Source organism: Chelonia mydas, chromosome 4, assembly GCF_015237465.2.
Source record: "Chelonia mydas isolate rCheMyd1 chromosome 4, rCheMyd1.pri.v2, whole genome shotgun sequence".
NCBI classification, from domain to species: Eukaryota; Metazoa; Chordata; order Testudines; family Cheloniidae; genus Chelonia; species Chelonia mydas.
The window spans coordinates 110,680,045-110,698,357 of NC_057852.1; the positions used below are offsets into that span (position 1 = coordinate 110,680,045).

The window sequence follows — 18,313 nt, forward strand, 5'->3', positions numbered from 1 at the left end:
TAATTTTGCCAGTAGATGGCACTAAATGTACCGCAGATTAAACAGTGTTTACTCCTTCCAGAGTGATTTGAACTGCACACGCACAACTTGTGCTTCTTGCCATATTGGCACAAGGACACTAGATGGAACTAGTTTCGTTTCTATATACATTAAGTAACAAGTCTCAGTATAACTAACATGGTGTGTGATTTTTTTTGTGATGTGTGCACCTGTCCGTTAGACACTAGACCAACCTTTCGAGTCTTCATGTATTCACTCTAATGCAAGGTTTCGCGTGCTGGTAATACATTTTAACGTTTTTAGAAGGTCTCTCTCTATAAGTCTATATTATATAACTAAACTATTGTTGTATGTAAAGTAAACAAGGTTTTAAAAATGTTTAAGAAGCCTCATATAAAATTAAATTAAAATGCAGATCTTATCAGTTTAGTGCAGTGGTTCTTAACCCTGCGGGTGCGAGACGCCCTTTCTGGGGGTGCGAGACATGCGAGATTTTTTTAGAAGGTAAATCATCGAAAACACAAATTAAGCACAGGCACATAAGTACAACTACTTTGTTTCATCAAACCTAGGTATTTATTAACATTATACATTTTTTAACAATTACTGTAATATGCAAAGTTTTCAAGTTTTCAAGATAATTGTAGTGTAATTTTTGATAAGGGCCGCAGAGCGCTGGGCCCAGGCCAGGAGCAGAGCCCTGGGCTGGCTGCCAGTACCCAAAGCTGGCAGGAGGGCTAAGCAGGGCTGGAGGCCCGGAACCCAGCTGGCAGGGGGCCGGGCGGCTGGAACCCCAGACCAGCAGCAAGATGAGCAGGGCTGACGGCTGGTATCCCAGGCTGGCAGCAGGCTGAGTGGGGCCGATGGTCAGGACCCCAGCTGCCAAGGGGCCGGCGGCTGGAACCCCAGACTGTCCGTGGGCTGAGTTGGGTGGCGGACAGAACCCCAGACCATCAGCGGCTCACGCTGCCAGCCTGGGGTTCTGTCCGCTGGCTCCTGCCAGCTGGGGTCCTGGCCGCCAGCCCCGCTCAGCCTGCTGCCAGCCTGGGGTTCCATTCACTCAGGCCAGCAGTAGGCTGAGAGGGGCCGGCAGCTGAGAGCCCGGCTGGCAAGGGGCCAGCGCCTGGAACTCCAGACTGTCAGCGGGCTGAGCGGGGCCGGTGGACGGAACCCCGGCTGGAAGCAGCGTGCCAATAAAAATCGGCACGGGTGCCGCAGGTTGCCGACCCCTGCACTAGACTGAGTCTACCACCTAACTTTGCATAGGCCACCCCAATGGTTCATATAGATTGTCAGATTGTAACTTTCTTTCGCTACTGACCTCAGCTTGATTTGACCTGTCAAACTATGTGAAAAGCTCCAATTTGCACATCTAGCCCCTGATCCAATCCGCACATCTCCCAGTCTCCCACGGTGAATACTGAAAGATGTGGCAATGGTACAGACTTGGCCACACATTGGAGACTTGAATTTGTTTTCAACTTTCTCTATGCATGTAATGAATGGTGAGTTGGGGAAGTCTGATATATATATAAAAATCATCAGGGTTGATTCAATTTCCCTGTTAGATAAGCTTTCTGTCCTTGGCAGCCCTGCTAGAGAGCTTTTTTTAGCAAGGCTTATGGCTGCTTGCAGCCTTCTATCGTGTCTTAAGTACAAACACTGTAATGCATCCATGGACGCAAATGGCCATGTTTCCCAGCTAAACTTCTACACATGCAGCACCAGTAATCGCAATCCAAAACACGGACTTCTATATCCCCACTATCTGTAGTACTGCTGGGACTTCAGGCCTTTGGGCAGCTACTCGAGGGGGAGGAAATATATGATTAGAGTGGATAATATATCCAGCAAGGACAGTGGGACAAATTCACAAAAGCCACTGTATTATATAGTCTTCTCTCACCCTTGCCCTGTTAAACCAAGCTCATCCTTGAATGTCTGATGCCCAAAAAGGAGAATCAGATGCAATAGGTGTGTGCCAAGCAGCCAAACATTTATAGGCAGCTGGTGCCTGAATGTTGGAGTCGATCTCCTGTGAGCCTCATACACTCCAGGACAACAGTACCTGAGTGGAGGGACTACAGTGTTCTGGTTTGCACTTATGAGCACCAATGCTGTATCCATGAACTGAATGGAATGTCAGACTTAGTCCCTCTTGTGGCTGGCCTATACAGATATAAAATCATATCTAACTAGGGGAGAGACATGGCTCAGGTGCTAGAGACCTGTGTTGTTGGAACAGCTGCTTCTGAGTTTTGTCCCCAGTGTTGCAAATTCATGGCCATGGCAGATTCATTACCGCATTCTTCATGTGATCATCACATACAAAGGAACAAAGACTACCCTGCTTTTATTTTACTCAAAGCCATAAACAATACCAGCCCTGCCACCAGCAGCCCTGCCATTTATATGCAAAGTTCCTTCCCGTTCTCTTTTGATTGTTTTGCAGAGGAAATAAATTTGAGAAAAAAAAATTACAAATAGCAAATTAAAGTAACTTTACAATAGAAATAAAGAGCTTGTGTTTAATTAAGCTGCTGGTGTCTCTAACAGCAAGCTTGATACTTGCCTTTTTCTTTTAATCCCAGGAGCCGTTTCTGCAGCAGAAAGACAGGTCTAAACTGCAGAGAGAAAGGGGCAAAGGCCAAGAGCCCTTAAGAGCACAGACAGGGACCAGAAATGAAGTCAAGCCACGGTACAGTGCAATCAGAGGGCTCCAGTCATAAAGTGACTTGGAATTTAGGTTTTACTTGGAGTATGTTAATGGAGACTGTAGAGGAGAGTATCCTGAGACCCTGGGAGTTACATCCTTTCAGCGGTTTGGGGAGGTTTTGTGCTGAACCCCGGAAGGATAAGGGCACACTGAGTACTTCGGGGATGGGCCATGTGTGTCTGGAAATGGGGAGAGGTAAAGAAAATCTGCTGGGAAAGTGCTCATCCCCTGAAGGAGAGCAGCAGGCATGCTCATCCCCGGCAGGAAGGACTAAGCACCTAGGGAGAGGGAGCACATTGAGACCCTGGGAGAAAATGCATGGAAGCTGTAGCATGGAGTGAGGATGTGGTCTTGCATTGCTCATTAGCACCTCCCTCTGGCCACTGCAGACATGAATGAGTGCCACAAGAGCAAAGCAACTGTAGACTATAAGCAGCTAATAAAGCTTTTCCACTTGACAAGTAATTGTAATTAGCTGATGTAAACATAGAAAACCCAGACCACACTGAAGAAGAGTAAAATGAGCATGCAGTAGTTTGGAGAATGGTCAAATTATTGCCTATCTGGAAATGTGTTTATCACATTAAGTAAATTACAGGGCCTGCGAGGCTCTACCTTTAACAACATGGGCTCTGTTTCTTTAAGGCTGGAAAATGCACGTGTTCCCAGAAGGGAAGACAGGCAGCCTTCTCTTACTTCTTTACAGAAAGAGAAGGCAAAAGAAGCAAAGGTTTTGCAGAAGGAATGGCACAACCAAAAGACGGATTTACAAGCTCAGGTACAGTGACAAAACTCTTAGTGACATTACATGGTAAATGTGCTCCTTGGCTCATGAGACATCTGTAGCAGTGAATTTTGTCATGGTAGCCTTTAGGAAAAATCTGTTGCTAGTTATTTAGAAAATGTAGCAATAAAAAAAAAACGGGAATGAGCATACACTAAATGGCCCCATTGCCCCCAAAAGAGAAAGCTGTAATTCTAGTTACTCATACAGTAAATATTATTTCTTCTGTATTTATTTGTTATGGTGAGAGAGGGAAAGCACACAACATAAGTCTAGGATGTGATGCACGGAACTCCCATTACCGCTAATGGGAGTTTTGCACTAAATTCTTCATCTACCATTTTGTCATTGGACCCTTCAGTGTCACAACTCAAATGCCACTCAATTAACTATATTCTTGAACCTGCTCTTTGAACTGTGCCCTTCATTACTATGCAGCCTGGAGAATGGGCTACCCACACGAGCAGGAGATGATTTGGGAAGATAAGAGATCAAAGCTCTGATGCTTTATTTATTTTTTTAGTAAATTACTTGATGCAGTCTAACCAGACAGTTGGTGGAAAAAGGATGGTAGTGTTTCATTATATTCTTTCTGGGAGGGTATTAGCATCCCTGCAGAGCCCTCAGACCTGCTCCACTTTCCACCAGTCTAACACCTCCATCCTCAAGGTGTTCTGTGGCATCCACCATTCTTCAAGCTGGCCACGATTTTCAGCGCTAGATAGGCCCGTAGGGTCATCGTTGAGAGAAATAAGGGCTCTCTCCCACCAGGAAATGAATGTCCTGTTGTTTTCTTAGAGCATCACACGTTCATAAAATATAGTAAAACTGAACACACTTTCTTCAGATGAGTCTGTTTTGATGCTGCGAAGCAGCCGAGTGCAGTGGTTTGTACCGTACGTACCACAGTGTGGTCCTGACTAGGGCTTGTAGGTGCTATAGTAATACAAATAATAATTGATGAGGCTAACAGCTAACCACAGCCTAGTAATTGTACCATTGTTGAAGGTTGCTCAGCTGAAGCAAACATTAGATCAACAAGCAAATAACTTCAAAGAATCTCTGAAGGAGCAGACGCTACAGTTCAGCAAAGAGAGGGAGAAGCTTTTGCAGGATCTTCAAGACACCATTCAACAAAGCCAGAATGTTAAAGCACAGTTGGAGGCATCACATGAGAGAGCTCTACAAATACTAGAGAAAAGCAAAAATCAGGAACTCAAGGTAGTTTTGTACTGACATTGGTGCTGTTTATTTTTATTTGCTTACTTGGGTCAGACTTAAATCATTTTAGGGTAACTATAAGCTGAGAGATGATTCTCTAAATTCAGGTATTTCCAGTTATCCTAAAGATAGGTCAGTATTATTTCAAATAACAGGCTACCCTGCTGCTCTGATTGCTCATGGCTCTGCTGTTGTGCTTTATTTCTTTATGTCGGTGCTTGAATATAGATCACACTGTGCATGATATGTTTTTATAGGAATTATCTGAGCCTGGCCTCAAAAATAAGAGGAAATTCCTAAGACATATATATGTTAAGCATATTGTTAACAGGACTCTGACTTTCTCAGGTTCATCCATAACTCATTTCTACATAGAATACTTATTTACAATATAATAAACTGATTATTATAATAATGTGTACAAAGAAAGTGTTAAAAAATCAATTATACAAGTGTAAAAACCACTGCTTTTAAATGCTTATGTAGATTTACCTCATTGACAAAATAATAATCAAAGTTCATACTGTGTATTGTCCTAAATGGAGGTTTCCATTCAAGAAAAAGGTAAATTTTAAAATATCCATGTGATTGTGACATTGACTTCATATCCAGATTGCACACCTGCTGTAAATTACCTTTTCTAGTTATAGAGTAAAACAAACACTTTGGGAATGGAGGTTGTTTGTAACTCTGAAATGTTCATAACTCTGAACAAAATGTTATGGTAGTTCTTTCAAAAGTTTACAACTGAACATGAACTTAATACAGCTTTGAAACTCACTATGTAGAAGAAAAATGCTGCTTTTAACCATCTGAATTTAAATGAAACAAGCACAGAAAGTTTCCTAATTTTGTCAAATCTTTTTTTAAAACTTTCCCTTTATATTTTTAGTAGTTTATGTTTAACACGGTACTGTACTTATTTGCTTTTTTTTTTTTTGTCTCTGCTTCTGCCTAATTGTGTATTTCCAGTTCTAAATGAGGTGTGTGGTTGACCAGTCAGTTCCTAACTCTGGTGTTTGTAACTCTGAGGTTCTACTATACACGGTATAGCCATCCCAGGAGGAATTTAACTTAGACCATTTGTTTACAAATTCTGCCTTGGACACTTGGAAAACCACAATGAAGTCAGATCTAATTTAGGGGAGCATTTGGCCCTCAGAATGTCCCAATCACATAGTGCCATATCCTGCAGGCTAGACTCAGTCAAAATTTCACTGACAAGGGCAGGTTTTTTTGGTCCAAGTATGGACCAAGTAAGGACCCCAGGTTTTGGCCAATATATACTAATAACCAATAAAACTGAGGCCTTACTGGAAGCTGAAGAAAAATTACCTTTCTAATGACTAATAGTACAATCTTCAACATTTGTGTTTCACAGTTAATACAAACATTGAAAACCTCTCAAATTCTACTATAAGAAGTCTGGAAAACTTCTTCTGTTCCTTTGTTGCTTGGTTTTATTTTGTCTTGAGTCTTCTGCTAATCTTGTATTGATGAAATAGCAACATTTGGTGATGTTGCAAATTAAATATGCTGTGTGTATGAAGGGTCTGATTCACCCTTGTATTAAAGCTGGAGTAGCAAAGGGGTGAATTAGGCCCTAGATATATTTATCTTACTTGCAGGAGGCAGAAGAACATTTGAAGAAAAAATATGATGACAGCATCAAAATCCAACATCACTCTCACAGATTGGAAGTACAGGCTTTGGAAGAGAAGGCAAAGAAAGAATTACATGGTGAACTTGAACAGAAACAAAAACAACAAGCTGCATGGATAGGTATAACAAGCCACATGTCACACACAACTTCCTACTTTATTATGATTTGAGAAATGCTCTGGTCATTCCATGGATTCCATGCCCTACAAACCGAGCTCTGTCAGTTCCGGCTGTATTTCCCAAAGTTTTAGCCATACATGCTTATTGTTAACTTAGCTCCTAGTTGTCAGTGGCTTGTTTAACAAAGCTGCCTTTGCAGACACAGTAAATCAGTACGTGATAGCTGGAAATTTGTGGGATTTCCTTTGTTTCTTTTACATCAGGATTGATCAGCTGTGGGCCAAGTGTGTCCCACTGAGTTCTGTGATGCTGCCAACGGCAGCCTTCATCTTACTACTGTGATCCGCAAATATCTCAGCCGAACATGCTCAGGTCTAGATGCAGCACTGCGTGCTGTGACCTGTGGTCTCTTTGCACAACACCGTAAAGCTAAAAGGCTTCAATTTGCTCCACTTTCTGCAAATTAGGCACATCCCCCAGGTTCATGGCAAATTGCCAGCATAGCCCTTGCTTGAATAAAGTCTTCAGTCTTGATTGTTTCTAGCCAGTGTGATTTACCTGGTACTGGGTCATAAGTGAAGTGTTTGGGGGGTTTTTACACCTGGCTCAAAAGTGGGGAAAAAGTGAGGCTGAATGATGCAAATGTTATCATTTTTACTTTTAAAAAAGCAATACTCATGGGGTGCACACTATTTTAATTACAATTAAGTTGTTTGTCATGTGAAATCATAAGAAAAATCAATATATTTTATTGTATAATAAAATGGTTTAGACCCACTTAACTATACCTAACTAGTAGCCTAATGCCATTAAAAAATGGACACTCCACTACACTGGACATACGGGTGGAAATTCATCCTTGTGCCAAGCGCTACTGCAGGCCTGCACATCTCTAAGTCCCTATAGGTGGGACAAAGTGGTGCAGAGGTCTTCTGCTGGCCCTTTGTAAAGTGATGAATCTCACCCAGAGGTGAAAGGAGAGTAGCAGAAAAAGTCAAGCCTGTAGGCATGCTAGGAGTTAAGCACAGGCTTTGTTGAACAAGGGCCAAAAAGAGTAACCAAGCCCATGTGAAGTTAAAAAATACTTACTCATTTGCAGAAATATGAAAAAATATGATGTTAGAAAATCAGCTGTTCACTGATGTTGGTAGCTGGCTGTACAGAAAAGAGAAGCTGGGAAGTCAGAAGTGTGTGTAAGAACCTTATGTGAGACTCTAATTTAGTCACTAAGGAGGTGTTAAATTCAAAGAAAAAGGATTCATCTTTTCCATTCCCTAGGAAGTGATCCAGACTATTCAAGCTCACTATTAAAGGGGCTTTCTTGTTGAAAAAAAGAATAATATGAATATTCTTAAAGATATCATCCCCTGCAACCACAGCTGGAAAAATAAGATCAAATGTAAGTTTAAGCTTTAGGCAATTTGAGGTTAAAAGATGAATATTTCATTTACTTTCCAGGTTATACTGCCAGGGTACCCTAAAAACTGATCATGAAACTAATACATTCTGTATAAACACCTCTCATATTTTAGAGAACTGTTCATAGATTTACATGCTGGTTGACTTTGTTTTAGTGTAATGTACACAGAAATATCTCTTAATGTACCTTTCCAATATAAAGAAAAAGAATAGGCAAAATTCTACCCACTGATGCAACACCATTGATTTGTAAGGATTTTGAGTGATTTGAGTTGGCTGTGGTGCAGGCCAGAATTTCTGTAGTGCTCAGCGATATAGCATGTCCCCTCCTGCTCTGATCAGCTCCCCTCCCTCCCCCCAGCCTGGTCCCAGTATGCCTCCTATGCCAGGGACTATGGTTGGTATAGAGCCATTTACATCAGCCCTATACTGCTCCTACTACATGTGGGACTCCTTTACAATCCTCTATGCACCACCAGTATTACATAAAAGGGGATCGGGTAGGTGCATTCATAGATTTTAAGGCCAGAAGAGACCACCGTGATCATCAGTCTGACCTGCTGCATAACATAGGTTATAGAACGTCACCTACTGATTCTGGCATTAAGGTCTTGTTGTGGAAGCACAATAACCTGTGGTTATTATTTAACAGATGATTTATGCCACCAGGCCCAACAGGCTCCTCTTGTACAGAGCATGTGGGGTAACTTCCTGCTCTTTCCAATCTTATTCAGTGGACGGAATGGTGGCACAATTGCGTGTCAAGGCAAAACTTAATGCTTTAACTTCTTCTACTGCAAAAGTAGATGTGCCCTATGTGTGGCCTCTTACCTCCTTCACTTCTTGATAAGTCTTTTGTTATTGTTGCTAGAAACTCTGAAGATGGAGCTGTCGGAGCAATACGCATCCTGCACCGGTCACAAAAAACAAATGGAAGAACTTCAGACGGAGCTGAAGAATGTGAGAGCACTGAAGAAGCAACAGGCAAGCTTCCAATTTTTACTTCATTGACATACAGTGTTACTGATCAGATAGTGAAAACTCTGTTTTAGGTTTTTAAATGACACTATTCCTGTTTAGAAACAGCCGGGGTCGCCTTCCTTTCAGTCACAGTCAAAAGGATTAGCACTGTTTATCAACAGTTTGGTGGGCAGATTTGTATTTCATGCAGAATTTTGACAATATGCTCTGCAACAGAAATAAACATTCAACCAAATGATCACTAATTTCAACACTGATTGTGTATGTCGGTGGCAGTGGGGATCTTGCTGCACTCACATTTGATATTGTAAATCCACAAGCCCTTATCAGGGATTAATTGAATACCAACGCTACCAGTCCATGAAAAGTGCAGCATTTGGACTAGGAGTCTGTGTAGCTTTCTTCTCATATTCAATGGGAAACTTATAAACTGAGTCTGTCCCCATTCCAGTGTTTGGTATTGTTCAGCGTTTCATGTGTTTAAAAGTACTTGCTCCTTGTTCTCCCTTATATACAATGTGCCCCAAATTTTCAAACATTTTGTGCCTAACAATAGGTACCTAAAATAAGTGGCCTGATTTTTAGAGGTGCAGCGCATGCAAGAGTACCATTGATTTTAATGACTTGCAGGTGCTCAGCACCTCTAAAATTTAGGACAGTTACTGATGTTTATTGTTAGGTGTCTAACTACAGATTTAGGAACATAACTTTAAGCATCTAGGTTTGAAAACTTTGACTTGTGTGTCCATGTGTGAGAGTTTAGTGGGGGATGTGTGTGTCTGTACTACATAAGATGAATACATATATATTTTAGTACCCAATCCCTTGATTATATTATAGCTAGTTAATTTCTCATTATATTCAGTTACTTTATAGACTCATTCATGTCATGCAGCTTCCTGGCACCTTTAAAAAGATCCTGACCACAGAAGTTTGTTCATAGAAAGGATTCCTAAAATCTGTTTGAATATTTTCTGTTGTTTTGACTCATATCCTTAAACTTTTATTGATGGTGGTGGTGGTGGTGGTGGTGTTTTATTTCTGGCAGTTTGCTAGGAACAGAGAAAACAGTCCTGAATGACCGGATTTGAAAGTGACATGATAACATCTGAACTATATAAACCATGCTGTACATCATAAACTTTGTGTTTCACTTGTTTTATTCACAACTGAATCTCTCAATCATGATCACCAATTGCAATCCTGTGAGAAATTTAACTGCAGATAAAAATAGCTAATTCTGGCCTTTTTCTTAGGAAGGACATAACCAAAACCAGATTAAATTTCTAAATGAGGAACTGGAGAAACGTCAGAATGAGATTGCTGGGCTCAAGAAAGAGAATTCGCTTCTAAAGGACACAATGGAGCTGCTCAGTCCAAAGATGGACTTACAGAAGCAAGAGTCTACACAGCTTTGGGACAAGGAGAAGAAACACAGGTCTGCCTTATATTACTGCCCTTCACAGGTTCCTCATACAGGGTCAGCATATTGCTAACATCAATATTCTTCCAAATGCTATGAGACATCTGAATTTATCCTTCCTAAAGAGAATTATATTTTAGGCTTGGAGCTTTTCAAAAGTGGTCTTCACTTTTTGCAGTTCCTAACGGTGCAGCCAGCATTCCCCTTCCCTGCTGCATTGAAAATATTGATGTTTACTGCTTCATCCATCTAAATACATGACACAGAAATGTGTTCTTTGTAGCCACCAGGGAACGCTACTTACCTTCATATTATAATGAAGGGAACTAAAGGTTGACCAGTCCAAAACTTCCCCCATGCCCTACACACTCAATTCGTTGTAAATGTCTGACTGAGAACTAGTCTCAGCCTTCCAAAATAAGGGCTTCCCACAGGGTTAAAAAAAAATCTCTGCTCCTCAGCTAGTAACCAGCCAAGTGTTAAGACATCCCAGGGACTGTTTTTGAATGATACTTGAAGTGATCCCTGCATATATGGGGCTCGGTTATGGCTGAGAGATCCATGACTGCACTGGGGAGGGGAAGTGGCAGTAGCTATTGGCATTGTGCCTGTAGAGGCCTGGAGCAGACAATTTGCCTCCTGGGCAGAGGGAGGAGCACACTCACTAGTGAAGATGGCAACACTGCATGACTGGAAAAGGTGTAGTGTGTGTTCCCTAAACATAGCCATAAGGCAGTGTGCAGGGGCAATAGGGCACAGGATGATGGCCCAGAGATGTCCCACTGGGGCACTGGATACTGCTGCAGTGCTTGCAGCCTCACCCCCTTTGCATGCAAGGGGTGTAGGCTATCTCCTGCTCTAGAGCATAAGGGCTTCCGTGTGCTGGTGCAGCGATCGTTTGGCTCATAGTTTGTAAAGTGTTTTGAATGCTTTGGGATCTTTGGAGGAAGGGAACTACCTGAGCATCACTCAGCGTTGCTAGTGTTGTATTGAAAATGAGGAGAGACTGAGGGATCTAGAGTCACATTTTCAAAAAGCTTCTCCACTGGTATAGAATGCTTGTCCATAATTACTCAATTTGTACGACAGATGGACACCAGCCACCGGACAGGCCCTTTACAAATCTGGCTAGGACAATCTAGAGAGAGAACTCAGGGAACATATTGAGAAACTCATTACCTTCAGGAGTGCCTGAGTAACTCTGTTGGCCTTTATCAGTCAGTAACTAATTAATGAATGGGATTGAATCCTCTTCTTGCACCATTTTGGAAGTTACTTGAAGGTGACTTTAAACTAAGTCAAGTATTAAAAAGAACTGGAGACTTTGCAACAAGATCAACAAAAAGAAATGCAAACCACAGTGTCTAATTTCAACAGCGCTTCCAGTTACTTTGGAGGTATTTAGAACCTGTGTTCATGAAGGAAATAATTATTCACAATCTGATAAGATGACAGGGAAAAGGAACAATGACCTGAGGCTAAAAAAGGAGAAATGTAGGATAGACACTAGGGGAAAAGTTTGCGGTGTAAACATTCTCAACAGTGAGAGCACCTGGGTATTAGGATAAGGGAAGTAGATCAAATTACCTCATTACAGTAGCAGAATGCAAGGAGTAAGAGTGGATGACCCAAATGGTCATTGCTGGTCATAATACCAGTTACTTAATTGCAACCCCTTGCTAACTCATAGAATGGAGCAGACAAGCAATTGGTAGCATGGCATGAGGTGCAATGCATGTGCCAGCCATTACAGGTATCCTGGATTTTCTTTTTGCAGATCACACATTGGAGGAGCTGGGAACTGAAGCCCTGTTTGGGAAGGACAGTAATAGTATTTTAAAATTTAAGGTGCCATCTGTGCATGTAAATTTGATACTGTTCCTTTCAGGGCACTGACTCTCCCTTCTTTTTTTCTGCAAGTTGTTTTTCAGTTGGAAGCTCCGACTGATGACTATTGTAGCCTGCAGTCACGTCTCACATAAGTTGGGGGTGGAAGCACAGAACAGGCCCACCACAAAGAGGAGCGAGATTTGTATACACCAGCTTATTATAACTGCTGTTATTGAGAGTTTTAATTGCTAAGCAGCAGAGCAAATTCTACATATGTTATGTTAAGGTGTCATGGGCCACACTTGTAAAAAATGGCCTGATTTTTTTAGCTCACAGTTGTCACCAAGTGAGGTGCTGTGTGTGAGAGGGTCAGATAAACATGTGACAGTCTGGCGTGCTCAATGGGATCATTTACATCGTTAGTGACATTTATAGTATTAGTCCCATAATCTTGATCTCAAACCAAGTGTAAAGTATTTCTCATGCGGTACCATGGTCAAATTAAATGCAGTATCAAAGAGCTTCAGCTTAAATTCCCAGATCCCTCAAACAACTAAACATAAATATTGGTAACAGGGAATTCACATAATATATTATGTCACTTTGAACCTCAGGATTGACTGTTGTCCTTGGTGTTTCTCTGGTGCTTCAAGCCAATTACAGCCAGAATGCCAACAGCATCATGTGGGCCAGGACCCCCTTTGAACACAAATGCAACTTGGCTGAGGCTCAGACCCTGTAGCCCAAAGGATCGTTTGCCTCTTCTCAGAGCAGCTGGCCATCCCCATTCCCTGGAGAATCATACAGTGGGGTCCAGCTTTAAATTCCAGAGGAAGCTCCTGTAGTCTTACCTATAGTTATGGGTTCCTTTAACTAATTACCCAACCCAAGGAGAGGGTTTACACCTACTTTAATCTGTGAGAGTTCAGCCCCAAGATCGACTACAGTAGAGAGGTTTTCAGTAGAAGGGGGACCCCATGGTGCACCACAGAGACTATACAGTGCTCTTTCTGTAATAACTGGTTGGTTAATAAAAGTAAACAGCAACACACAACCTGCAATCTGGTAAAGGAGAGAGAGGCCATACAGAACGCATAGTATTTGCATTACCCACACCATGCCTTGCGAAAAACAAGAAGTGTTAGTCATCATCCTCACCACCAGTGTTTGTGAATCTGGTGTCTCCCCCAAGGTATGCAGGCCAGGATACAACTTTTATAAAGTGTTACGCTAAGGCCCAATGGGGTTCACACGTTTATGAAGGTTTCACCCCTTTTTCCTTATTTGAACTTCCATACTCCACGACTTTTGGGGTGCCCTGTTTTTCATAGACTAATTCATTAGTTCCCTTTATACTCTTACATACTTAACATTTATGTCACCTTATCACCATAGTAACAGGCAATTACCTTAAGGAAGTCTTTTAACATTTCATCCCAGCTGCCAACAATCATCTTGCGATGTCTTCTGATCTGTTATTATCCAAACTCAGCAGTTATTTTCAAAACATCAGCCTATTTCACACAAACACAAGCTCAGCAAGTTGATTTTTATCTTATTTAGCTATATTATAAAGATAATTTAGCATAAATTATCCTAAGGCCTAATTTGGCTAAGCTTAATATCTTACAAGCGTGATGCCTGTAGGCCTTGAGTTATAACATTAATTCATATATTTCACCTCGATATCCTAAATATTTCTGATATCTTTTATCCTTGGCTGAACTCCACAGGAGCCCCATCAGTGGGTGCTGTGCGTAACCCCCTCCCGAGCCTAAAAAAATCAGAGCTCTTAATAGTCTTTACCCATCAGTAACTAAATAATGAATGTTAAAACACTTGAGACTTACATAATTTTTAACATCATTTTGACAGACTACTGGAAGAAGACCTCAAGGTCAAGCACCAGAAAGAACTGGACATCTTGAAACAAGAGCATCGTAAGGAAATCCAGAACATGATAGCTGATTTCAGTAGTGCTCAGGCCCATCTGCAAGCAAAGATTGTCTCCCTAGAAACCGAGTAAGTGATTTCAATAAGACACAGCTGCAGTAAGGATGTTTTGCTATATCAGTGATAAGAATTAATTATTGTTAATTATTATTTTCATTACATATGGGTGGAATATTTTAAGTGTTGGAATAATAGTGTATTGTATAACTATTTCCCAGGCACTCAAACAAGGCACAAATATACTCTAATGAAGCATAGATATGCCTGACTGTGCAAATCTATACAAACATAATATCAGTACCAGTAAATTACACCATGCACTATTGCACTTATGCACGTCATCAGTCTTACTAACTTTAAAATAATTTACATCATGATCCCATAGGCCCTGATCCTGCAAACACTTACACACATGCTTAACTTAACTTCAAGGGAACTACATACATGAGTAAAGTTAAGCATGTGTGTAAGTATTTTAGGATAGGGACCAAAGTGGGAATGACAGAGGATAAACCATGTAGTTGCTGAAGCAGCATGTTCTAGGTTAGATTCAGGGGACTAGGAGTCGGGCGTCCTGGTTTCTGTTCCTGGCTCTGGGTCAAAGTGCTCATACTCTGTGCCTCAGTTTTCCCATTTCACAAATATGGGAAATATCCCTTGGTAAAGTGCTTTGAGATCTTTAGAGGAAGGTGCTCTGTAACTGCAAGGTAGTTATTAGATTATTATTAATTATTCTTATTATCAGTTTTGATTTTTTAATGTTAAAAAGGCCTATCTGAAACAACAGACACTCCTGACATCAGTTAAAAAAACCAAAATAACTATTATTCAAACCCACAACAGCCAATGAAACTCAATCCCCAAAAAAATTCCCACCCGCAGACACAAACTGACTCCATCGCACCACTCCCTCTGCGAAAGCCTGAATAAAGCGAGGCACCTTTCACCATGCCCTGAAGGTCAGCAGCTCTGGGCTGTTTCAGACAATGCAAAGAATTGGTTCCAAAGCTGAGCATCCCTCACGAAGAACCCTCTGCTCCCAGCCCCCTCCCTTTTAAATCAAGTGGCTGCACCAATCACAGGTGTGGTAGCATGGCAGGGATGCCCAGAGGATTCAGGGGGCCTGGGGTCTTCGGCGGCGGGGGTTCTTCCACTCCGGATCTTCGGGGCACTTCACCGAAGACATGGAGCGGAAGTACCCCCGCCGCCGAATTGCCGCTGAAGACCCAGAGTGGAAGAAGTGGTGGTGGGTCTTCAGCGGCGGGTCCTTCACTCCGGGGGTGTTTGGCAGCACTGAAGGACCCGCCGCCAAAGTGCTGCCGAAAACTCTCGTGGGGGCCCCTACAGGGCCCGGGGCCTGGGGCAAATTGCCCCACTTGCCTACCCCCGGGCAGCCCTGTAGCATGGCAGTGGGAGGGGGCAGTCCAAGCCATTGATTGTGTTTTATCTGAGTGCTGAGTCCTGGGGAGGCTGGAGGCTTCCTTTCTCTTGACAATTTCCAGCTAAAACAAAAGAATAAATAAAATATATTCTCTGTAGTGCATTGCTCACCATCACCACTGAATCATTTAAAAATTTAGCTTATGTGAATTGAGGCCCAAATCCTGCCTGGGGAGTGGCTAGCACAGATCTCTGTTCGTTCCTGTGCAGAGTCCTACCGACAACATGAGCTGGATACACCTAGTGTACAGGGTTGACTTCAGCTGAACTTTGCCCAGGAGTGGAGGGGGGCACATTTGTATTTAATGTGTGCTTTCTTCACCACATCCCTCTTTTTTAAAAAATACAGTTTTGTCAGGGGAGCCCTGAATATTTTCCTGGATTTCAGGGATGGGGTTTATGATGGGTCAAAGAGGTCTAAACTCTTAGGCCTTGAATGAAGTTGTTTCCTGATCTGGATGAAAGTGTTCGCATTTTTTATTTGACACAGACTTAAAGAATTAGAAGAGAAACCAAGAAAGCGAGAGTCCAGGCCAGAAGATATGCACCTTATAGGCTGCTTGCAAAATAAATTAAGTGAGAGAGAAGAAATTATCAAACAACTGATGGTGAGCATTTGGTGTGCTGTCACTGAAGTCAATGGCAAAACTTCCATTGACTGCTATGGTACAGGATCAAGTTCTTAATTTACCCAACTGGTATAGCAGCAGAGTATTAATGATAAACCTAGGATGCCAGGCCCATACACTATTCTAAGTACACTCCTGCCCCTTTCCATAGCAGCTTTTCAGCGGAATGAGGCCACTTACTTGACTCAACAAGACTGAGACATTCATTAGAAGTAACATGAGATGGGAAAACATTCCATTTCCTAAATGTAAACCCCCATGCTGTTAACATGAGATAGTGAATCTGCTTAAAAGTATTGCAAAAAGCCTTTCAATCTTTTAATAGGGTCTTTTCAATTGCCAAAGCCCAGTGCTTAGGTCCAGCTCATAATTAACAATTTCAGATTATACTGAAAGGCTCCATCTGCTAGTCATTTCACACAACTCATCAAGTTCTTGCTCTCTTACTGCTCTGGGCCATTCTGAACATTGTGTGCTTACAGACCAAGGACACACATGGTTTTATTTCCCTTCAGGAGGGAAGAAAATTTCAGCATTTGCTTTTACCCAGCACTGAATCGCATCCAAATAGATCCTTTTCTTTCAACACTAATCCTGGATGCTTAACTCCTTCCATGAAGGTAAGACAAACAGTTCAAGTACAATAGCAAATCATGTTGTGTTGTTAGTATTTGAACACTTACAGGTGCTCAGATTCCCTGGGGAGCAACGTACAATAAGTAGATGGATAGAGATTAATTTTTATTCTTCAGCTAGTTCATTCCTAATATTTCAGCCACTATACTGCTGCTTTTCAGTAGAAGTATAATATGCCATAATGTGAGCTAACCTAGAACCAGGTGATGAAGATAATGTGTGTATTCATGCAGATGTGAGACAGTCTGCTTAGAGATAAGAGCCTGATCTTGTGCTGGGATAAGGGCTATTTCTTGCATATCCCTAAGAACTGGCCACTCTACCCCACTTACAGTGAACAAGTAGGTTAGCCACTGAATCGATGGCTACACCACCTGTGCAGAATCTGCTCTCCTCTGCTCAACCTTAACCAACACTTCCCTATAGTACCCGCTCTACTGGCATGCAGGGAAAGGGGGCATGTTGGTGGAGGAGAAAGGGAGGCCCTGTGGCTAAGGACACTAACTCAACATGTTATTCAATCCAAAGGGTCTGTATGGCAGCTACTGTAGCTCTCGAGTAGGAGTGACCGCACACGTGCAGCAGTGTCGCCAATACTGAAGGGTTGCTACCAGTGGCTGTAGTGAAAACAAGTGTATGTCAATGTCAAGTAGTGAATGTACTTCTTGTCAAAGCCACTTAGAACCCCTTCCACGCCCCCCCCCCTCGCCCCCGAACTAGTGTCAACAGATCTGGGGATCTATGTGAAGCTAGCAGGGTTATGGCACTCCAGCAATTTTAAAATCAAGTCACCCAACTGCTTGGGGTGGACACCATTGATCCATGAGCCCCAGCAGCCTGTTCTAACTGAGCCTACAGGAGAGGTTTTAATTGAAACGTTATAGCCAGAATTTTCAAAAGTAGCTATTCGTTTTGGGAGCATCCATTTTTGGGTGCCCAATATGAGACACCCAGATTACCTGCAACAATCACTGAAATCCATGGAATTGGCCCAGGGATGAATTTGGCCTATACTGTTTTGAAATGAGCATATGTAGTGTTTATAGTACCATCCGTGTGTAAGAATGTGTGCATAATATACATTTCTGTTCCCACAATAAAAGCAGAAGAAACTGAACGAGGTGCCAAGCCGTGTTGTCAGTGTTCCGAATTTAGCCTCCTACGCAAAGAACTTTTTGAGCTGTGACTTGAGATCAAAGAGAAATTCCCCTCCAATAACTAAATCGACAAGCTTAGACCAGAGTGCTGGCTGCATCAGGGCCAGCTATCCATCAGCACAGTCGTCAGACAGTAACCAGGCCACAAGGTAAATGTGCACTTTGTAGAAACTTGATTATGAATTAATTAGTATTTAGCATTTTTCAAGCACCAAGACAGTGCTAGTTACCACAAAAAAATAAAAATAAAATAAAATAAAAAAGCTACAGGTCCAAACTTCTGCGGGCACACATACACAGCTCACTGCAGGATCTGGACCATTGTTTCTGCCTGGCAGAGCT

The 18,313-nt window shown here is 42.1% G+C and overlaps 1 protein-coding gene across 3 annotated transcripts in view; it reads left to right on the forward strand.

The window, feature by feature from the left end:
• The window catches only part of FAM184B (family with sequence similarity 184 member B), a 92,033-nt gene that overhangs the window by 72,199 nt on the left and 1,521 nt on the right, over positions 1–18,313 (forward strand). For all 3 annotated transcript variants that reach the window (XM_037898015.2, XM_037898016.2, XM_043544611.1), the window contains exons 8-17: positions 2,592–2,698; positions 3,362–3,494; positions 4,509–4,721; positions 6,350–6,503; positions 8,794–8,906; positions 10,160–10,341; positions 14,032–14,178; positions 16,040–16,157; positions 16,694–16,798; positions 17,918–18,120. In XM_037898015.2, the coding sequence (XP_037753943.1) occupies positions 2,592–2,698; positions 3,362–3,494; positions 4,509–4,721; positions 6,350–6,503; positions 8,794–8,906; positions 10,160–10,341; positions 14,032–14,178; positions 16,040–16,157; positions 16,694–16,798; positions 17,918–18,120 (1,475 nt within the window). The remainder of the gene's footprint in view (positions 1–2,591; positions 2,699–3,361; positions 3,495–4,508; positions 4,722–6,349; positions 6,504–8,793; positions 8,907–10,159; positions 10,342–14,031; positions 14,179–16,039; positions 16,158–16,693; positions 16,799–17,917; positions 18,121–18,313) is intronic.